The 23,749-nt window shown below is 38.2% G+C and overlaps 2 protein-coding genes across 2 annotated transcripts in view; one reads left to right on the top strand and one right to left on the bottom strand.

Annotated features, from left to right (window-relative positions):
- Positions 1 to 15,704, top strand: part of FRMPD2 (FERM and PDZ domain containing 2) — a 73,531-nt gene extending 57,827 nt beyond the window's left edge. Inside the window, exons 38-47 of the mRNA XM_027648153.1 lie at positions 154 to 322; positions 1,587 to 1,663; positions 3,678 to 3,766; positions 5,505 to 5,620; positions 7,518 to 7,666; positions 9,350 to 9,440; positions 10,569 to 10,903; positions 12,393 to 12,608; positions 12,877 to 12,939; positions 13,693 to 15,704. Coding sequence (XP_027503954.1) covers positions 154 to 322; positions 1,587 to 1,663; positions 3,678 to 3,766; positions 5,505 to 5,620; positions 7,518 to 7,666; positions 9,350 to 9,440; positions 10,569 to 10,903; positions 12,393 to 12,608; positions 12,877 to 12,939; positions 13,693 to 13,764 — 1,377 coding nt within the window. The 3' untranslated portion in view covers positions 13,765 to 15,704. The remainder of the gene's footprint in view (positions 1 to 153; positions 323 to 1,586; positions 1,664 to 3,677; positions 3,767 to 5,504; positions 5,621 to 7,517; positions 7,667 to 9,349; positions 9,441 to 10,568; positions 10,904 to 12,392; positions 12,609 to 12,876; positions 12,940 to 13,692) is intronic.
- MAPK8 (mitogen-activated protein kinase 8) overlaps positions 1 to 23,465 on the bottom strand; it is a 137,895-nt gene extending 114,430 nt beyond the window's left edge. Inside the window, exon 1 of the mRNA XM_027648162.1 lies at positions 23,405 to 23,465. The gene's annotated coding sequence lies outside the window, so the exon portion shown is untranslated. The remainder of the gene's footprint in view (positions 1 to 23,404) is intronic.
- Positions 23,466 to 23,749: the final 284 nt, after the last annotated feature.

The following is a 23,749-nucleotide window of genomic DNA, read 5'->3' as shown; positions in this document are numbered from 1 at the left end:
CGTAGAGAGGAGAGGATCAAGCAAAAACTGGAGAAAATGAGGGCACATGAAGTGCAAAGAAGTTATGTAAAGATTGCTCAAGGCTAGGATATGTGATTAAAAAAAATCTTTCTGTTACAGGAATCTTCAAATACAAATCATTGTATTTTTCAGGTGAATGAGACTTTTGTCTCTGGTCTGCCACGCCAAACAGTTACGGATTTGCTGCGCAAGGCTCAAGGAACCGTTCAACTCACAGTCTGTCGAAGTGTGGCTTTGCACTGGGCTTATTCAGGCAATCAGAGTAACAGACCTTCCCCCACAAACACAAAAGCAGAGCCTGGTAAGCAGCTACATCCACTCAGTGTATGATAAAAGTGGGATTATGTGTTGCCTGAACTCATATTTCCTATTAGCAAAACAATTCAATTTTGCAGTGAGTTTGATTCATAGCTGTAGATACAAACACGTTCTTCACCTTGATCTGCAGCACTGTCTAAACTATTCAAGACACAGGACCACAGGAAAGGAATATTCAAGTGTGATTTTTAAGTCTAGGAACAGTGGAAGCAAAGCTGCAAGGCCCTCAAAAATGCTTTAACTCAGCTTGTGTTTTTTAGTCACGAATCCTGGTCTGATTTTGCCTCATTTTATACAACTTACTGATGGAATCACAGCCAGCCGCTAAAATACATTTCCCAATAATTCACATCCCACCATTCCTACTTATCTCCTGGAAGCACTACACCTCCTATTCTGTCTGGCAGACAATTTCTCTTCTGTGCTTATTCTTGATCAAATCCAGAAGCCTCTGCTCCCAGGTTTATTGTTGTTATTAACTTGAGAGCACACCCATCTTGCACAGGGCAGTACTAAGAGAGCTGACTAACTCTATGGAAGAAACTTGTGCTCTATGCTCTGCTCTATTGAATACTCAAAAATTAAATACTAATTAAAGCTGGGAGTGGAAGCAAGGATATAATATTACCAATAGATTGTGGTCCTCAACTTCCTATTTCTTTGAATACTGAAATGTTTCCTGTAATGTGGACAAACTTCAGTGGGAAGCATATAGAATTCCTCCTTCTGGCCTGCTGGTTACAAACTGGAGCCTCTGTTTCAAGTATTCTCAGTCAAGAAGACACTGCCATTGCTATTTTAATCTTACATGACATCGGTGAATTACACAGTTTCTGAGAAGTTTAAACTGATTTCCTGGACCAGCAAAACCCAGTGGTATTATAGAAGCACTGGCACCAAAGTTAATCTATGGTATTTGCCCCTTAGCACTGCAAAGGAATGGGCTGGGTTAGGGAGGGCAGATTCAAAGTCTGTTTCAGTTTTTTTATTTATAACTGCTGTTTATACAGGGCTGTACTTCAGTGTATCTTTCAAGTCTGAATTATGCTGGCTTCTTCAGTGGTGATACATGGCATTTGTGCTGTACTACCCCTCTCAGACCATCCATGAAAGGGATATTCCATGCTAGTTTCTTGCACTTATCTCTGTGCCTCTTCCAAGGTCAAAGTCCTTTGATGTAGCTGTCAGAGAAGAAATGGATCTGTATTTTCACGCATTTTGTTTTGATTTTGCTTTCTGATATTCAGCTAGCGCTGAGGAAAGTCTGCGAGCTCAACCTGTTTTCAGTTTCAAGGAAGAAGGCTCCAACCAGATGTGCAGCAAGGTAAAATTGGAGGAGTTATCAGAAGTTATTGGGCAATGTACTCATATGTTTGTTTACAAAATGGGTTTGCTGCAATGTGGGCAAGTACCACACCTTCTTGTTGAAAAAAGACTGATGTGAGGGAAATGTGCTACAATGACTGGAGCTGCTGACACTGGAGTGAGTCAGGGGATTCAACTGAAATAAGAGCATATTATTAATATAATACATATGCCAAACAGGTGGGGGGAAGGAAGGTTGCATATGCAAGTCTTGTTCTGATTCTTTATAATACTGAAATAAATAATTTATTAATTTTACTATCCTTTCAGTATTTCTAAAGTATATACATTAAAAGATTTCTATTCAATTGTCTTCCACTAATATTCATGAGTCTAAGACATCTAAACTTCTTCAAAGATGGTTATGTTTTGAATCTTAGTAAGTCCACAAAAACATTCCACATCAAATTTCACAATATTTCTAAGTTTACAACTGTAAGGCCCCTCAGAAAATACGAGAAATGTAGGTCTTCTCAAATAAAAAAACCAAACCCTGATTCAACCAATATAATCAAACTAGAAAAAGTGATAGAAATCCTTGATATGAATAAGCTGAGAAAATCTTGAAGAGGAATTTCTTGGAGGAGGTTTTAAATACAGTGTTGGAATGGGTGTTGGAACCAAACTTTTAGAGATAGGTGAAATTTAATATCAAAACAAGGTCATGTCTAAGATCTGACAAAAAAGTACACGCAAGAAATAATATCAGAAGTAGGAGATAGCGGTAGGGTTACAGGTTCCTTATCAGATCCCTGAGTTATAAGGTATTAAGGCACAAATTTAGTTTTAAAGTGGTTTTAAAGTAAATAGGATTAAGTCTGTCTAGTTCAGCACAGCACATGCCTAACCTAAAGCACATGCTAAGTGTTTTTGCTGAATTGGTTCCATTAACTGTCTCTTCATTATTTCCAGTTTACCCTTAGCTGTCTCCTATGAATAGAAACTATTTATGCTTTACTTTGTAGAGCACGACTATCATCTACCCCAAAGATGCAGACTTTGAAAATGCCAAACTACTGAAAAAATACATATGCAAAAAAAGACAAGCAGTAAAATACCTTTCCTTTGCAAATTAAAACCAGAAATCAATATAACGGTCTCCAATCTATATAGTCAGAAGGTGCAGAAACTGGGTAGATGAATTCATGGTTAAATAGGCAGCTATGAATGTCCCCATTCTAGCGGGGAAAAATATGCACAAAAGTAAGAAAATATGTATAAGTGGTAGCTACCATTAAGATTCTGTGGAGCATTCACTACTTTACACTGTGTAGTATGCCAGGGCAGTTTCTGAGTGCATCTGGAATATTAAGCAAGGAAAGAAGAAACACCACTGTTACACTAGAAAAGGAACTTCTTCCACATACCAACAGCAGATGTCCTGCATCATTATTTAAATGCAGGACCTAGAATTACTCTCTAGGATGGAAAACCAACCACCAATACTATCGCTTTTACTGCATTGGAGGGTGATCAAGAGTCTGCCTTCTCTGCTGGTTGAGCATTTCTCCAGCAGAGCAGCTGCATCCTACTTCTTCCACTGGCATCTTTGTGTCTGAGATAAAAAAAGTAAATTATTACCAACAGTTCCATCTCAGATACTGAACACGTGCTTTCTGCTGCCAAGAGCTGGTGATGAGTGTGACTCCTAAATCCTGTGATTGAATTCTCTTTATGAGATCAGAGAGCATATAACAAATATGAACCTTTTCAAAGTTCATTCATGCATGCTAAGCTGTAGAGATGTCTGAAGACTGTGTTGTTCTGAAACTCACAAATGCAGCTGATAGGGCTTTTTACTCCTACTAGATATTGCAATACATACTTTTTTCTGAAAGAGGAAACTATTTTCCCTTTCTTTCTTGAGTGAAGGACACATTTCTGTCAGGAATAAGAAAGAATGCTAATGAAAGTAACTATATTCTTGATGTTTCTGTGTACTGATTTTTTCACAGCTTTTTCTTATTTGAAACCTGCAGGATCTAGAAAGTACACACAATTCTGTTCAAGGTCAGCTGGCTGGACAAGACTATAGGGATATCATCAGTAACATTTCAGACAGGTAAGTCTTTCAAATGAAGTAAAACTATTAAAATAAATAGTATGGATAATTTATGCTTATATTTCCAGAGCTGTCCTAATAATGGTATGCAAATGCACTCGTGTCCCAAATGACAGAAATACAGTTCTATTGGAATGCAGCTCCATCTGCAGCAAGAGCTGCTAAACAGCTTCCACACAATTACTAAGACAAATGGAATGTAAGCTTCCAGGTGTAACAGCTCATGAGGAATTGCCTAAACCAGCTTTGGCCTTTCCAGCTGAGGAGGGCAGAGAACAGTGGTAGCACTGTCACCTTGGTGGGCAGGGTCCCCGTGGGTTTTACTAAGAGTTCCAAGCAGATCTTGCAGCCTGGGCTGGACCCTGCGGTACTATGGCTGTAACGATACAGATGTTGAAGTCCAGACATATGAGAATCCAGGGAATTAGAGGATGTTACTCCAAAGCAAGTACATAGTACAAGAAGGGAAGAATTTTACTTCAGATTTTAAATCTTTAGGATAATGGGAAATCCAAGAATAATTGAGTATTGGTAATACATTGGTAATATGGTGGACAGTTTTATTACAATTATGCCAAATATATGAAATATGATCTGTTTTAGCATTTATAACCCAAATAAGTGGAAAAAAGGACAAATATTTACATTTAAAACAAAATTTTGTAAAACATTATTTGGTCAATCAATTAGCGATGAAAATCTTCCCTATCTGCTTGCAGAGATAAGTTTTTAAAGAAGTTCTGAGAGCATCTGCAATTGAGAACATCCATGTGAACACAGACTCGATGCCCCTGACTATTATCTCATTGCTAATATAACATTATTTCATGGTATACCAGCTAATCATGTGTGATTATTTTTAAATTATCTAGCTCTGTGTGCAACATGCATAAATGCCTCTAATGGCTAATACAAAGTTATCATATATAGGGATAACAAGTATCTTTCCTGGTTGTTTTGCAAATAGGATGATTTGCTGGGCCCTGTTCAGTAATCTGAATCTTTTTACTATCAGTATTTTCCAGTATTTCTATTTTCTTCGTGCAAAAGCTTTGTGTAACTTGAACATGCACAGCCTGCAATGGTTACTGATATTGGTAAAGTTGCTACTGATTGTCTTAGTCTCCCTCTTAAGTGTACCTTTTACTGTTTCTAACATTATGATCACACATAGGATAGGATAGTGTAAGACTCTGATATGCTTAAGTCTACTAAAGGGTATCTGAGTTAGTCAGTAGAGGAATATTTAAACCATGCTACACATGTTATAGTTATATTCTGGATTGCAGAATTAGCTTCTACATAAAACATATTACAGTGCCCTACAGTTTTCTAAATATTTTAGGAAAAATTAACACTCAAAGCCAATTAAGCTATAATTGCCTAACAACTGAAATAGGTCATACATGAAAAATTTTCTGTAACTGTGGGAAATGTTACTTCCAGTCAACTTTGAGCAGCTTTTTATCCTAAGTATGCTCTTATCTCTGAGGAAAAACCCCAATAGCCACCACATACAATACAAATAATAGTGTTTTTCACTAGCTATAGTTGCGAACAATACTCCAGACAAAATGCTCCTACTACTGCTTGAACTTATGTTCTTTAGAGTTCAGATTAATTCTTGAAAGTAATTGCTCAAGAAAGTTTAAAGTGATCAAAAATATATTAAACCCAGAATCTTTATACAGTTCAGAGTATCAAAGCTTCTGCCACTTCATCTAACGCTGTTTTACAGGTCACAGAAATATGCAGAATGTGAAGGCTGCAGAAGAGAAAATCATCAGTCTGAGTCAGACAGCTGGAACAATGAAGATGATGTTATACCCCACAGGATTCCTGTTCTACCTAGAAGTAACCATGCAAAAACTTTTTTTGTTTCTTTAACATTATAGCCCAGCTCCTCCATATATGTACATTGAGAACAACAGTAGTCCCTTGTGTACAAGCTAAGGATTTGCTCTTTCAGTCTCAAAAACCAGGGCACTCAAGACACAATTTTTACCACTTGCACATATGAAGGCATCTCCAAAAGAAGACATATAGCAGGAGCTCTCTTCTATCTCCCTTACAGCTCTCATACAACTTTTCAGAAAAGTAAATTAAACACTTAAACAAAAATGCACACTGAAGAGCCAAATTATATCTCAAGACTTTGTTCCCAGAATCACTGAATTTCACTTCACATAACAACTTCACTAAAACCTCTAGAACTGATGTGCTTAAGCACATACTGAAGCACTTTTACAGCTCAGGTGCCAAAGCCTCTTCGACACCAGAAGAGTTTACAGAAAGAATCCGCCTAATTGTTCCTTTATGGAAATTAAACTCTTTCTGCCCCAGATGAGAATAATTTGTGAAAGGAATCACACTCAGGATGCTGCAGTATCCCACAGATTATCTGAAATGCAGATCTCTCTCTCTCTCTGCTTCTTCTTGCCCTGTGGAAACAATGAATTGCTGATGACCCTTATCAGAAGCAAACCACAGTTATCTCCCTCACACTACCAAGCCATGCTGGAGAGCAAACAGAAAATTATAACTGATCTATCATCTACTACCTGCTCAGAGTTCAGAAGTTTTAAATTCCATTTGATCTGGAAGGAAAGAGAGGTATATGGGAAATAGTGTCCTCTGTCTGGAGTGGGGAATCTCTCTTCACTGGCACTCTTGAATAGCTAATAGGAACACCCTCACACTTGTGAGAGTCAGAGAACAAAAAGTGAGCAGAAAGTGTCTTAGAAGCTCAGGAAAGGCAGAGGAACGTTGTAGCCCAGACAGAAACATAGCAAGCACAACTTTTCTAACAGAGAAGAGTGAGAAGTAGCAATGATATCTTACAAGAGGAGAACACAGCATTGCTCCTTGTCTTCAGCCTATAACAAACCCATGAAACATATAATCAGGTTTTCTTTGAGACAGCTGGCATGTTATTCTTTGCCAACAGTAGCCTATGAATAAAAAAGACAAATTCCGTAATTCCCCCACCTCAAACCATTAATTTTTACCAAACAAGCTACTGTTCTTACTCAACATGGTAACAAAAGTTTTTCCAGTAGAGCAGTGATATTTCTGGAGAGATAATGTTTATCCATTTTCTTAATCTGTCAAGTATTGGATCAGAATAGGTACTTCAGGATGAGCAACTTAGTAAAACTGAAACCTGACTTTGGTGCATGAAAGGTAGTTCACACCTTTTCTTGAAGTGGAGTGTGAGATATGATGAGGAGAAAAAATATTTTCTAACTTCAGGAAAGAAGGATGTGCAGTGATTATTCCTAGCAGTGGGGTGTGGCAATACTAATTTTCAGGGAAGTGTTGGAAACATGAAGATGATTCCCTATGAAGATGTGGCCAGTCTCCTATACCAGTATAAACTAGCATTAAAGTTTACAATTCAGCAAGAACAGTTTATTTAGAACAGACTGTATTTAGAAACTGTATGAGGCAATAAGTCGCAACAGTTGGATCTACCTCCAAATAACATGAAATGTAGTGCTGGTTGTATCCATGGTGCTGACTTATTCTTCTTTCTGCTGTGAACATAAGTAAGCCAAAAATATTTTCTCACATTTTCTCACATTTTGCTTCCACAATACAAGCATCAAAATGTACATACATTCTCCAGCTCCCTAGTTTTTTTAGGCCAGGACCTTGCACTATGAACAATAATAATTAAAAACTTCTTGTTTGTTTTTTTTTGTTGCTGTGTTTTGGTTTTGTGGTTTTTGTTGTTGTTGTTGATATATAGACAGAACCTTTGCTTCTGGAGATGAACTGACTCAGTTAATTAACTTGAAACCATCACGGTCTGGACTAGATCCAAGGACTGGCATCACAGGTCTTATTCAAGGCCTTCAGTTGCGGATTGAGAATCAAGAGGTGTTAAAGGAGTTTATGGTAAAGTGTGATTCCTTTTTAAGATCTAACTGTTTAGCACAGCTAAGAAAGTGTTTTTTAATAGCTTTCTGCATACTGTATGGGAGATCAACTTGTATGTCTTTATTCAATCCACTTTCCCTGAGAATTATTCCAGCCATAATGGGGTTTCTATTCTGCTGTTTGGCAGATACTGCAGTATGTGTATCTTCCTCTTTCCACGTAGGTCAGGCTTACACTGTTCTCTGTCCAAAGATACTGCCTACGTGTAATGAAAATAGACAACACACAAAAGTAGAGTATGAATCACTTTTTCCTAGACTGATTTCCCATTACCCCCTCAGCTCTGCTGAACATCTGCCTAAGAACTGTCCCAAGGGCTGCACTAAGCAAGAAATCCATGCTTCCAGGGATTCACTAATGTAGAAACACTTAGTTGAAAGGAGAATGTTTCACACAATGCAACAGTTATCCACGGAACTCATTGCCACAAGATGCTAAAAAAGTCAAGAATTTTGTGAAATTAAAATAAAAATTAATGTAACTCCATAGGTAATGAAAACACATAATTACATCTGATGGTATTTAAATAATGAAAAAAATGTAAAATTAGGAAGGCATATAAAATCGCTTGTGTCAGGGCATAAATAGAGTACTCAGTTATCATCAAATTCCCAAAGAATAGATTCATAACTCTTCAACACAGTGCTGAATTTTCCCTTAAAGGATGTACCAGCAAAAAGGATGTACCAGTGAAATGGATTGCTGCTACTTTTCCATAGTAATTGCAACATTATCAGTTTCTTTCACTTGCCTTTATATCTTGACTTTCTGGGTACAAAATCCAACAGGCTCAAGTGTACAGGATTTGCTGACTTTCCCTGAAGGCTCAAGGGCATGTATTAATTTCCATTCATTCCATTCTCTTCCATTGCTGATGTAGCTGAGTCACATGTCTGCACGTAAAGATCTAATAGGGAACTGGTTAAAGCCAATGGATATTTTATCTGAGTAAAACCTCTAGTAACTGATGAAGGTGTTCAAGAATTGTAACATGTATTTCAGTTCATATAGACTGTATAGCAGCATAATGTGATGGCTGAGCATTATGCAATGCATATCAAATAGGTACAAGAGTAAAAAAAAGTCAAGGTAACTCAAAACCGTAAACGAAATGAACTTCCACATTTCTGCTTCCAACAACACTGCATTATGTTCCCCTAAATCTACTATGAAGTACTTAACAACCATATGATTTGCACTCAGTACCATTGATGGTGTTCTCTATATTAATCACTTTATCACTGAAAAGTACTCGCTGTCATTACTGCACTGCTAATAGTGCAGCAGTTAGTGCTTCAGTCAGGAGGTTATCCATTATAAATGCTGACATTTGGCTGAGACACTATTCCAAACATCTATCATACAGCAATATACAACAGGGATTTGTAACGACAGAGGATGAGGATGAAGGTTGGAAATCTCACTTGAAAAGCCTAGGAATGTTGTTCAGGCTGAAGAAAATATAAAGCAACTTGAATTCCTTGCCTAGGAGTTTAGAGAATGGTGTACTGATTCTCTTCTGTAAGAAGTCTATTTGCCAGTCTTGGGTCATATACTGCAGTAAAGTTTGCTCACACTGACACTGTGGAAGTTATCTAGTGGATGTGAACATCATGGATTGACTATTTCTTTTTGATCTAGGCTTTAGAACATGTGAAACCAATAGATGAGTGCAGAACTGGCAAAGCACCAGAAAACCGGCATAAAAACAGATACCAAGACATTCTTCCATGTAAGTATGCACAGTAACAAAAACATACACTGGGTGAACAAAGACATCAGAAAACAGAAAAACAGTTATAACACTGAGATGTAGGAGGTGCAAATCTCACCACATCCTTAGTCACACAGAGCTTCGCTAATAATGGAATCATTCATTATGAATAATGAGATTTTTCCAAAAGAGAGAGAGTTCACATAAGCATGTCTGCATTGTACAATATGTAATTATTCAAAGTATCATCTTCCACATGGCAAGACTTGGTCTGGTAGGGGACTAGTTGTCTTGGTGTTTCCTTCCCTTGTTCTCAGAGTTACTGATCTACATTTCTGTGGGCATTGAATTATACCATTTCTTTAAATCTATTTAAATGTACAGCTACATCTACTGCTTGTGACACAGTGGAATTCTGAAAAGTACAATGGAAATCATGAAGTCACGTAACTCTTCAAACGATAAAGATTCTTCCAAAAGTATTTGAAAACATATTATCCAAGCAGACCCTTCAGCTGCTCAGCCCTGATCAGAGTCAGAAACAAATTTCATTGCTGATGAGAAGTCATTTTAGAAAGAAGATTTGGGTCCAAGAACTGAATGACTGCTATTAGAAAGGATCCAAGAAAAAATAATGTACTGCCCAATGATACTCCCTGAGAGGTATCATGGCAGAAAGAAAACACTTTCTGAACACTTGATGTCTTTGTAAACTGCAGCAGCAGGACAACACATGCAAAAATTTGCAGCACCTCTATGTATCAGCGAATGCAGTATATATATTCTTAAAAGTTTTCCTGATTTAGAACACCAAAATCCAGTGTCAATATTCCTATGCAATATATTAAAAGCAGCACTGGATACACTATGTCGAATCACTGCCAAACAATCCCATGGTAATTAGAAGTCTTGTCAGAGTATTACACAAGGATCTTAAGAGAAATAAAGCTGTAGTGAACCATACAATTTATCTGTGGAAATTCCTATTAGCAGTGATTAATATCGGTGCTACTAGTCAAATTCTATTCTAGAATCCAGAGCCGTACTTTGACGGAGAGACTGAGGTTCCCTGTCTCATGAGTGCTGGAGATGGTAGAACTCCATTTCAGATTCACAGCTCAAAAGGATCTTTCTGTTTCTGTACAGATGATAAGACACGAGTTCCTCTGGGAGAAAAGAATGGCTACATTAATGCGAGTTATATTAGAATGAAAGTTGGAGAAGAGGAACATTTTTATATCATAACCCAAGGGCCTCTGCCATCCACTATGGCCGATTTCTGGCAAATGGTCTGGGAGAATGAATCAAATGTGATTGCCATGATGACAAAAGAAGTGGAGTTAGGGGAAGTCAAATGTCACCGATACTGGCCTGAGCCTCCCAATGACTCTAAAGACCTGGTAAATTTCCATCTCAGGCTAGACAATTACCAGATTCTGGAATACTTCGTAATTAGAAAAATAGAAGTGATCAACAAGCAGGTAAGTTGAGTAGATTTAATACTTTTATATATGATGAAATTGATTATATATTTTAAATGAGTAGATACCAGTAGTACTGCTTGATTCTTCCATAACATGTGCTTGGATTTTTTAGGAATGTAAAAATCTGAATAACAGGCATGAATTTAGGGTTAATGAGATAATACTTCTTTGCTCATTCCACAAGCAATGGATCTGATATTACAGACTTTTAGACAAGAACTTCCAAAAATGAGTCCTCTAACAGTCACAGAGCTGGTGTGTTTAGTGTTTTGCAGAATTGCTTATGGTTCTCATCAAATTGCATCTGTGCCAGAGTAGATTCATATCCTCTAATGGTGGCTGGATGGAAAGAGGGGAAGAAGGTGGTTTTCATCCTATAATTTAAATCAAACGATACTTTCTTCATTCATCAAAAGACATGAATACATGTGAAATTATGAATCTAGCAGCAAATTTTTAGAAACTTAGCAAATACAGAATCCAGGTGTAAGAACAGGGATATCAGGGCAATTATAAGTCTCTCAGTCTTGCCTCAATAGTAACTCTGTAAAATTTTCTACAGGACACATATTTAGTGGAATAACGAAAAGACTTGTACCTGTGCCAGACTAACTTGGTGTCTTTTCTCTCAAGATAATTTTTCTATTTGAGGAAAGACAATTCACCATATGGTATTGAGTGTGAAGCATGGTAAAGCATTTGATGAGAATCTTTCCAAAAGACTCTTAAGATGGGAAGATGGTATGTTATATGTGATTGTTTAAATGACAATTTTAAGTTTGTTATGTTTGTACTGGACCAATATCAAACTACTACAGAAAGCTATGGGTTTGTTTCAGCAGAAATCCATATTTGCATTCAAATTGTTCTGATAATAAAAATCCAGGTAGTTCTTTAGCATTAAGCTCAATGTGGTTTTTTGAGCTGGCAACAAGAAGTATTGACCCAGAACCATTCAATTAATATCAGTCTTTATTTAACCTACATTTTATTTAGTATTGTAAGCATTTTTTAGTTAGTTTTCCTGTTGGGTATCTAATCACAATTTATTCTTTTATGTCTGATAGCCAGAATAGCATTTATGATCTTAATATCATGGCATTCATATTACTACCCTTCTATTAGTAAGGCTTAATTCAGCTAAAATAACAGTTTTAGCAAACAGTACTGTAATGTTCTAATTTAACAAATTTTTTTTTTCCTTTCTAAACAACAAATGAGATAACTACATCCTTTTGAGGCAACAGAATAACTTCAGTGTCACATCAAAATCATACAAAGTAAATTTCCTAGGTTTGTGTCTTCTGAGTGCATTACTGGAAACCTAAAGAAATCTTATTAGAGGCAAATATAAAAAGCTGAAGAATTTCAGGGTACACAAACGATTGACTAAGAATGAGGCTAAAGGAAAATTTTTAGTGGAATTCCTTGAAAATTGGTTTTAGGACCGATAATTTTTAACCTTTTTGGTCTCTCTCTCTTCCAGACAGAAGAGAAGCGCTTTATAAGTCATTTGCAATTCACCACTTGGCCAGACCACAATATTCCCAAACTGGCTGAGCAGCTTGTAAAATTTATTTGTCACATGAGAAAAGCTCACAGTACAGGACCTATTGTTGCTCACTGCAGTACTGGCATTGGAAGAAGTGGAGTTTTGCTGTGTATTGAAATTCTGCTCAGCTATATAGAAAAAGATTTATGTGTAAGTATCAAACAGATCATTGCAAGTATTGCAAACTGGTATGGATGTCAATAGCATGGTGGGGGGCATCTTAGAACAGAGTAATCCCTCTTAGAATTCATCCTAACAAAAACGGTGAATAAACCCAGCTTTTGTTTCAAACAACAAAATTAATAAGTTAATATACTATCTCTAAAAGAAGTGAGTCACAGCTTCCCCACTTGAACATGCTTAAATCTTTCTTTATAATTTGCATGTCAATTAAATAAAAATTGTTCTCTTCCTATAGTTCAACATCAAGCACATAGTGAGGGATTTGAGAGAGCAGCGTTTTGGCATGATCCAAACTAAGGTAAGTTCTCAATATTCAACTAGACTATGATTTTTAAAAGCCTCAATTAGTGGTACATACCCACATGCTTTGATAAATCTGGGGCTTAAAATATAATTTTAGTGCTCTCATTTGTGGAAAATAACAGCCTTCCAGGCAAGTGGTGTCTAGTTTAAAATATGGAAGTCTGTCCCTTACTAAATAATTGAAATAAAAGCCAAGCAGTAGTATAGTACAGACAAAACATACACCTCTTTCTGTTTCTAAAGCAAGAAGAAAAAATTGCAGCCTTCAGCTGAATTCTTGCTATTGCTGAGTTATCATCACCAAGTAAACCCTTCTACTGTTGAGTTAAAACAACTCCCAAAAAGACTTTTCACACAGGAAAAGATAAGATGCAGCTAACTCAATTCAGAGAAAACAGGTGGTGGGAATAAAAGCAAGAGAAGACTAGGATAAGTTCTTCCTTCCATTTTAGCACATGCTTTGATACGTTTTTCTTCAGTGTAATGATTGATCATGTGACTAAAATGAAGTAGATAGATAACCTTCACTGATCTAAATGAGAGTTGACACATGCTTAAAATACAGTGTTCCTGAACTTTTACATGTGATGGAAAAAAAGAACAAGGATTCTCTGTAATATGTAAGGTTTTGTATCCATATTACAAAGATGATGATGTTATAAACAGCGATTCAACTAGTCTGTCCTTCTTTGTCTAGAATTTATGTTGAATGTTACCAGGTGTTTCACACTGGTGTCTCTTCACACAGGATGAGTATTTATTCTGTTATGAAGTTGTGCTGGAAGTCCTTCAGATCCTCCGAACAATGGATTCCCACTGACTACAATACGACTCTTCCCTGTTGCTTTCCCCTTGGACTCCAGGGACCACTCAGCAATTACTTTAAAGAGATGTTAAGCCAGGACAGATGAGTGTTATTATGTGGTTTTTTAGATTACTCTGATTTCTAAGGCATTTCAAAACCTTGCTTAACACATCCTGGGTAAGTCATTTAAATCTTGGCTCAAAGTTTGGAGAAGCAGCCACCCAGCACTGCAACACTGCTGTGTTAAATTGCCATGGACAATTTTTGCATTCTGTGTAATAATATATTAATTGTTAGGAAAATATTTTGGGACTGTGTCAAGGATATTAGCTTTACTTTCCAGACAGCAACTATAAAGATCTAAGGTTTTGCTGGTGTTTGTGGAAGATTAGTTGTTCCTCATCTATTGTTATGTACTATTGGCTTCTGGACTGCAAAGCAGTATTTATTAGTTATGCTTTTGTGTGGAAGGACTCAATTTGGTTACCTTGGTTGCTTGAACAATGTAGAACCATTTCCAGTCATCGCTCCAGCCTAGGGTTTTATACCACCTTCAACAGTCATCTTAAATCAAGAAACTAACAATAAAAATAGAATGCCTTTAAACTCTCATTGGTTCTCTTCAAAGGAAGAGCCCAGCAATATGCACAGATGTAGATGAACAGTGTTCTTTCATTCTACATCCATGTAAAAAGGATTGCAACACTAAGCCAGGTGAAATGACTGTATGTGCGTTGTGGCACACGCATACATTTCATCTTCCCCTGATCCTTTCCAATGATTAACTATCTTGTAATTCTTACCTAGGATTTGAACTGATCTATGGGAAGTCCCACTGATTTCAGTAGGGGCTAAATCAGATCTTTATAAATTAGAGTAATGAACTCTCTGTACAGTTTATTTCTCTTGTAAAAAGTATTTCTGTTCATGTGAATGGATGTGAGCACAAATATGCTGTTAAAGTTGTAAGATTGCACTTGTTTCTATAGTACTACTTCTAAGTCCTTTATCTAGAAGGTGACGTATATGGAAGTGATTACATGCCCATTGGAAGAGTAACTTTTAAACATAGGAAACTGTAGCAATCTGACTGAATTGTACATATTTTTAAAAATTCTTTGATTTCAGGAAAAGAAAAAAATATTAAGAGGCATTGGATTTAAAACTGAAGTAGAAGCAAGACAATAAAATGCCTATTTTCATTATGAATAAGAAGCTTATTTTTCAGAAAGAACAGGGGATTAAATGCTAATTAAAAGTATGACTTTTAGAAAAATCCACTGTAAATAACCATAATTAAGGCCAAGGCCCATTTTTTCTTTCTGGCCTCCAATAGTCTGCTAGAAGGCAGCAAAAGATAGAAATGCAGTTTGTTATTTGAGCCAGATGTTAATTTCAAACATATTGATAAAGTTTCAGAATAATGCTAAATAAATCCAGGAGTAACCCTGGATTTATAGTGGTATAAACATAAGCAGAACTCAATGTTTTGTCTTAAATTCATTGCATTTGTTCCTTTCTTTCAGCATTACTTTCCATACATTCTGCATTTACTATCTTCATGTTGCATTTAAGGGACTGTTCGCACAATTTTTTCAAATGTCATCAGCCAAATTTTTTTCATACCTTTGTTACTTTCATTTGGTATTTGGCCTTTGACTTTAATTACTGCACAAGTACAAGGCAATGAATGCACTACACTGCACATGAATGCACAATTGACTTTTTGTACCACAACAATTTAAATAAGTGTCTCTGAAAATATTCCTGTACTTGATGCAAAGGTGTTTTTTTCTGTAGTTTAGAACAAGCATTCTGGATTTAGAAGACAATCCTCATAGCATTATTTGTTTCTCCACATTTGTGCATCATCTTTGCAGCTGTTTGACAGATGTGTTTGCTGTTTGACATAAGTTTTTCCTGTTTTACAGGGATATTAAAAAGATTTCTGAAAACAATCTGTTTAATTTCAATTTTGTTTTATGAAAAAGCAGCTGCAATACTTAATAACTAACTAATAAGACCTCTAGGGAAAAATATTTTATTAATTGGAGCTTATATTTAAAATTCCTCTAAAGGCAGATTTTGTGATGATGGTACCTTTTGTACATTCCTCTGAAGCCATTATTACTGACCTCTAAGACATTTTGCCATATGTCATGACCTTATTCTTTGGAAACATGATAATTAAATACCTTTATACAGATAAAGATACTATGGTTATGATCCCCATAATGACATACTCCCTCAGACTGGACTTTGGTTTGGATGAGACATACACTTTTATACTCTAAGGCTGCTGCAGAGTAAGATGAAACAGAATTGTCCTTCCAGATATTCTGTAATCTGTTTCATAACAAAGAAACTCTCACTCACAGAAAATCTCCTAGGCTCTGAGACCAACTTCAGGCAGAGCCAAATGGACCCAATTTACCACATGCTGCGTGACAAGCCCCCCATCTGTCACAATTCTGGGGCAATCCTACAGAGCAAGTCTCTGAATCCACGGTCTGAAAATATTTTAAGAAAACTGCAGACTTGCAAGGGTTCTGCATGTGTTTGAAGCTAAAGGTGGTCACCTCAGTCCAGGTCTGCTCCTGATCTGCATGCTGACAGTCAGCCTAGACAGCAGATAATTTGGGGGATGGAAGGACTGAAATGATAGACACTGCTTCATCCTACAATAGACACCATGTTTGGAGAAATAAACAATGAGTCATCACTAGAAAGTGCTTGGCAGATGTGACTGCTATATATGGTCTCTTGGAGATGGTAAGGAACCATATGTTGTCAGCTCCCTCTCTAAAGGCAGGATTCAGGGATTCAGCTTCCAGCTTTGCTGCAGACTTCCTGAAGAGGCCAAACCACTTAAGCAGGATTATCTGCACCTAACAGTTTTCTTCTTTTACACTGTACTACTGAGGTACACTCACGTCCTTTGTAGATAGGACTACTGAGCTCAAAGTGTAGATAAACTGAGAACAGTTAGAAGACTTAACCATTTAAGTATAGGGGATTCTGGCTACATCCAGCAGCTGATAAGCATTTCCCCCCATACACAGCAGAAATCAGAGTTCCACTCCTTCATTCTTCATTCATGTAGAACTCCTGTGGAGATCAAGGCTCACTGATAGGCATTCATTTGGAACAAAAGGTAATCCACTCTTTAAAGATCTCGACTTCAAAGACTTGACAAATCAGGCTAAACTGGAAAGAAAGGAAAATCTACTGTCCTATTTCAATCATAGGGAAGTGAAGCAATGGTTGGTGATTTGGTGAAGGTCTACAGAGCTTTGAAAAACTTAGGAACTAAACCTAGTTGATGAAAGCTCTGATTCTTTGTCTACACATAAAACTATCTTTCCTCAGTCAGAAAATAGGATCATACTGCTCTGGCCAATTTCTGATGAGATATTATTTAGCATATAAAGTACTCTGACTGGAATTTGCACACATCCTAATATGCAAGAGATGCGGATTTTTTATTGAGCAGGTCCTTCTGTGATGGAAAAAATACATGCAAACATGGCTCATACTGCCAAAGAGCAGCAATCACTGCCATCTAGGGGCAAATCGTGACTGTCACTGTGACAGCATTAATCGCAATTAGTCGCTCGTGCCCTTTGCACAGAACCACTCCATGAACTTTCACTGAGGTTCACTCAAAAGCGTTACCACGACAGGCTTGGCAGGACGCAGTGCTCTTGCTCCAGCCTGGCAAATTCCTGCCTGGCCAGGCAGGTGCTGCATGCTTCTGACAACTATACACCCATACTGCTCCTGGTCCTACAGAGCCTAAAATAATGATAATGAAGTGCTCAGACAGCCTCAGGAAAAGATCTGTCTAAATCTGATAAGAGGCTAATTTATGAATAACCTTGCTCTTGACCTTAAAGCAGGAGTGCTTTTGGAATGAAGCACATTCTTTCTTACTGAAAATTGTGAGTAATGGGAAATTCTCCCAGAGTTTTACAAAAACTGGTTTTATAGAACACTGTGAGTGTCTGAGTCTAATTCAGTTGGAGTTTATTTAGTGTAAACTGGTTTCTTTTTCCAGTATATTGCAAATTCATCTGCAGAATGAGGGCTAGAGGTAACATCACATATCGTGGTGTGATGACCCCGATCATTGCATACTACGGAATGTGATCCCCATAAGGGTTAACCTGAGCAGGCCCAAGCCTGTGCTGTGCTGTGAATATCTCTTAGCTTCAGAATAAACATAGCCAGTTAAGTGTAACAGAGGGCTTGTAGGCAGCTCTCACTTGCTACTCGAAATTAAGTCACCGTGAGTTCTTCCCTTTGCCTAAAAGTGCAGCACGAAGTTATCATATGAACATTCTTTCTAGTGGACAGTAGTAATACTCAACAGAATTGTTTCATTCTGGGAAATAATACAATAGTTCAAATGACCAAAACAGGGTGATTCTTCCACAGACAGCGTCTGCACAGTGTGCTGCACCCAGACCAGATGCCTGTTTGATGCTCTACAACTTGAAGAGTTCCCAGCATCTGAGGATGTAAGTTTATCTATACTATCGTCTCTTCGTTTACAGTGTTAGAGCTAATTAATAGCACTTTAAATGATACTTAGCATAATCTGAGTGCCTTACTTACTGAAATTACATTGGAACAGAAACTCCAGATGAAAAACACTCCAGTGAAGGACAACGGTATTTCTCAGAGCTGTTAAATCACAAAGCTGATTCAAAATGAAGATTGCCTACCTATTGCTTGCAAAGATGACCAAATATATTGTGATACTACAAAAAATAGATGTCAGTTGAGATCTTTATACTGAAAAGAGAGGTCTCCCTTACAGGCTAAGCATACTGAGGGCTACAGTTCAATATCTGATGAACCTTTTAAATGTCCAGTAATGTGTGTGATGGAAGGGCACAGCACTTATAAAGATATGTGTAACAGTAAAGTTTTATGATTTGCACATAATCTTGCACTGATGTAGCTCTGCAGGTTTAGAAATAAGCTTGTGAAACCAGAAGAGTGTTCTCTAGTGCCATACATATAAGTTTTTTTTTTCCTTGGTTACTTACTTTGTGCATACCAGGAATAACAGAACCTCATACTTCATTCCTGCATCTCCAGGCCCAATAGATGGAACAACCAACAACTAATAAGAACATGACAGAAAATAGTTGAGATTGGAAGGAACCTCTGGGAAGCATCTGGTCTAAACTCTTAAATTCACAGCAGTGTCACCTAGAGCTCAAGACTATGTTCAGGTGAGTTTTGGATACCTCAGGGTGGAGGTTCCATCACCTGTCTAGGCAACGTGTTTTGATATTTCATCATCCCCCTGGATTTCAGTTTGCACCCATTGCAACTTATCCTGTCTCTGGACACCACTAAGAGGACTCTCTTTCCTCCTTCTTATTTACTCCCTCTCTTTTAGGAATTTGTATCTATTGATAAGTTCCCTCTGAGCATTCTCTTCTCCAAACTAAACAAGCACAACTGTCTCAACTTCTCCTTATATGATAAACATTCCAATTTCTTAATCATCACAGTGGCCTTAATATGCCAGTACTTGCATAGGGAGAGGATAAGATTCCATTCAACAGCTGCATGTCTACTGAAATTAGGAGATATAGTTTTTTGGTGCCTACTTTACATGTGAGAGCTTTTTGCTGTTTTAGTAGCACTTAAGGACTGATCAATATGGGAGTTTAAGTGAAGATGCAGAGTATTGACCATCTCTTGGATGCCAGTCTGCGAGATCTGCCAATGATCATCTCTACTTTTTTGGTTAGTCTTAACTCTTCAGTGTCCTCCCATATGAAGTAGGTGGCTGTTCAGAATTCATTGCCTTTTCTGGACAGCAGCAGCTACACATGCACGCCTGAGGGACAGTGAACTTTTTGCAATCCTGCTCTGAATTACAGTGTTATTTAGCTTGCTCATTGAACCATTCAAAACCAAAAAAACAAAAAGCAGCTAAAATGCCTGAGAGCAGTACACCCCCAACCAGGCGACAGACACAATAGGGACTATACAGTAGCTGTCCAGCACCCCAGCTCATTACACAACTGAGCAATTAACTGAAGTTGCCTGTGCTCCCTCCCCTCCCTGCATTTGTTCTCTTGAGGGATGACAATTCCTTCTCCTCCTTCCTGTTCGACCCTCTTTGAAAGGCATGCCAGTGATTGTAGGCTTTTCTTTCCCATCACACTGCTGTAAAAAAGCTCCTTACTACTCCCATTACCACTTCCTTCATGACTGAAGCAGATTTATCCCAGGCAAAGCACGAGCTGTAGTACCTCTTGGCTCATTCAGTACACCTACCAATAGCTCCCAAGGCACTGCTGTGAGCTTGCTTAATGCCGGCGTCTTTGGATGAGTGACAAGGACACTATGAGAAATAATGAACATTAGGGAAATGTAGCTATAGCAACACTAGTATTCACAAAGCAAATCCCCACTAAGAGTGCAAGGAAACTGCTGTTATTGTATGTGTAAAAGTGCTGATAAAGCAGGAGCTTGGGCTACAGCATCAGGAGAAAACATGCCAGGCCTGCAGTCTTGCCACAAAAGGTAACCAAAGCGCACCTGTAGCAGACAGAAACTTAGCTCACACACCTTCAGAAACGCTGGGTGAAACAATGGATCAAAACTGAGTCTTCATAAGAAAATCTCAAACCTCACTCAGGTCTTGGTTTTACTGCTCCTGACTTTACTGCAGGTTTAGCACTATGTCGTCAAAGGAACCATCCTGGTAACATTCTCATGGTGCTCAAGAGGCTGGAATCGTTCCAGAAGCAGGAAATGAGCCTTGGTCTCTCATTAAACTATACTGCCTTCATCCTTTTTTATCCACTGAAACCAGGCAAAACTTGTAGTCGAGTATTCAACAGGAGCATGGACAATGCTTTCTGACCTTTTTTTTTTTTTAAATCTTAAAATGAAATAATTGAATGACTCTTGGGGAATTTTGACTTTCAGTAGATCTAAGAAATAAAATGTTAGTTTATTTAACTTGTAATAGCACTACACATATTCCTCCAGAACATCTGGATTCCTCTCTTCACCATATGGATAATTTATTGTAAGATAAGTTTCTTGACAGTATCATGCCTCGTTTTCCTTGTCTACGGCTTTGCTGTCTTAAAGAAGACGCATGAGTCACAGGCAATGCTTGTGAAGTGTCCAGTGAGTACTCAAGGAAAAGACAATACGAAGCATAAAATATTCTTCATTCTTGAACTTTTCAGCTACCACACATTCCCCTTCACCTCTGTGCGTGAGTTAGGATACATGTAGCATATATCTACCTCTATTATTAGGAGATTATTGCTGCATCATTGAGGGAAACATTTCACTAGGGGAAAGAGTAGGATTCTGCTAATGTATCATTGCAAAAGTGAGTAGAGACAAAGTAGTTATTTGACAGCTAGAAATTCTGCTAGCATCACCTAACTTGAGTCACTTAGCACAGACTGAGCATTATTCCTTTTGCTTGACAGCAATTTTAGATCAAAAGTTTGAAAACTGTTCCCATAGTCAGAGCCCAGACAAAGCCTGGAATGCCAGCAGCACTGGGATGACCACACCACTCAGCTCAATACAACTGCCCAGCTCCTTCAGAGCAATATTGCTCTAGGCAAGAGCATCTCCTTCCAAAGCATTCCATGCCAGTTCCTGCTGAGATTTCTAATCTCATAGAGACTTCTCCACCTACTCCCCTTCTCATCAACATTCACTTAGATCCCTAGCTAAGAGCTGGGTGGCTGCTGGGTTATGTTCTTCTGCTAGACTTTGTCAGTGGCTCAAAAGGCCAGGTTCGATTATGCAAAGAGTCCTTCTGGGGACTTACATAACATTGTTTTGAGCTCTATCAAAGCATTTGATGAAACTCAATTACTTCCTTGGAGTTCTGAGAAGGACAGAGATTAAACTGGGAGCACAAACAACAAATAAACATGTTAAAAATATTCATTCAATAGAACTTTTTTAGTTCCCCTTTGTAAACAGTTCTCCCCTCTCAGCTCTTCAGTCAATAGAGCAACAGGTTTGCACATCTCACTTCTACCACTCTGCTCTGATAGATGAGGCTGGCCCATAATCAAAGCACATTTGGTATTGTTCACTTGTCTGCTTCTTACCAATGCAATGTTGGTAAACCTTAATCACACCCTCATCTCTTCTTTTCCACCATTTACACCAGAATGATCTGTAACTAATGTGTTTGTGAGATACATTCTGGCTGCCTTTCTGCCCACCAAAGGGAGGACACCCTGTCCTCTCCACAGCTTTGGGCCACAGGGTTTACACATGTTCAATTCCCTTTGTGGTTTCCTTCCCAGGTTTCTCTTCCTGTCAGGCTGTTCTTTGAACACTGACTGGGATGTGACTGATCTGCTTTTAATTCTCAACCACTTCTTCAACAGCTCAGGCAGGGCCAAGCCTGTGCATTGCAACTGTCTTGGCTTCTGGAAGAGATAGAATATACTGATTCCCAATCGATCTCATATCACAAACGTATATGATCTCTACTGGTCTGTGAGGAAACTGGCAAGATTGGGAAGGGCATCTGTATCAGTGTGGATGCATTCACTAGACACAGGAGCAGGCTGATGATGGATGCAGGCTGCCAACAAATCATACAGGAAATGGGGCAAGCAGGGAGAATTCCCACCTTTCTTTAACTTTTTGTAGTAATGCTCTTTTTTCTTTGTTCTCACTTTCTGCCAAATCAGAGACTAATCTACACAAAAGCAAGTTACAACGTGTGTGCTTGTACATAACACTGCTCTCTACAGAAAAGAATCAAAAACATTTAACCTTTTACAGCTACCAGAGACCTTGTAAGTAGGGAATTTATCTTCATTCTTGTCTGTGTAGGACAATCTTTCTGCCCCAGAAGATGGCATGTGTATAGCATGGTGCTGAGCATGGCTTTCTCTGTGTGTATGGACTTAATGGTTTATTACTCTTTCATATTAATTCCACGAGTTTCTCAGTATCTGCAGAACTCTATCCTCCTCCAGTGCTGGTCAGGGAAGCTAAAATAATGGGTTTACTCCACACTAAACTCCAAAGACTCCATATAGTCTGCTATGTTAAAGGCCTAAGGTATGCCCAAGTAGCTTTAGGCTCATGTCCTGTGCTCATGTAAATCCCCACTGACTGGTACCCCTTTTGGTAAGGGCCCCATCTGCGTGTAGCTTTGTGCTTGTACGAACACAAAGCAAGGGCTCGCAGAGCACTAACAGGACGGATGACGACAACGGACTGTCAGAGGGTCTGAGGATATATGTGATGGACCCACTGGAGTGAATTAGGTCACCTAGTGCTGTCATGAACAATAGGGCTAGAGCTCATACAATAGCAAGCAGCCTCATCTATGAAGGTCTTTGGACAATTGGCTCTGCTAATAAGGTTACCAGCAGTGATACTATACATCATGACACCACTGCAGAGATGAGCTTGCATGTGAAGGGAGGCAGAGGTCTGAGGAGCTCAGGGCAGACAACATGAATCCTTAGACTGAAACATTTTCTCCTAAGTAGCAAAGAGGGTATCCACTTTGGACTTGGTAGGCTGAAAATCCACCCTCCTTTGTCCTCTAACCTAATTCTTTCTTACCAGAGAATGAGAAGGTAAGTTGTAGCACCAGACTGTGATTGTTTAAACTTACCAGTGGCTTTAAGATCCCAGTTCAGCACTCTTCAATCTGTATCCACATTCTGGATTCTCAGCAGCAGCTGGATCTGTGCTGTAGCCTTCACAGTCGCTTCTGAAAACTTTGACCATCATTTTACTGATTTTCTCCTTCTAAATTCATTCTTTTCCACTACGAATTCTAAAAAGGGATGAAGGGGAAAAGGAGACTGATTAGTAATATTTCAGATTTTCCCCTTCATCAAAGGCCTTACAAAACCTTTGGTAAATACAGGGAATGCTCTGTCATCCAGGGGATGTACTGTTTCGATATCTAAAAGACACTGGGAGAAAATCTTGGTTAATTCTTGCTCCATCTTGT

This window comes from Corapipo altera, unplaced genomic scaffold (assembly GCF_003945725.1).
Source record: "Corapipo altera isolate COAL_440 unplaced genomic scaffold, ASM394572v1 56, whole genome shotgun sequence".
Classification (NCBI taxonomy): domain Eukaryota; kingdom Metazoa; phylum Chordata; class Aves; order Passeriformes; family Pipridae; genus Corapipo; species Corapipo altera.
This window is presented reverse-complemented; position numbering and strand designations above follow the sequence as displayed.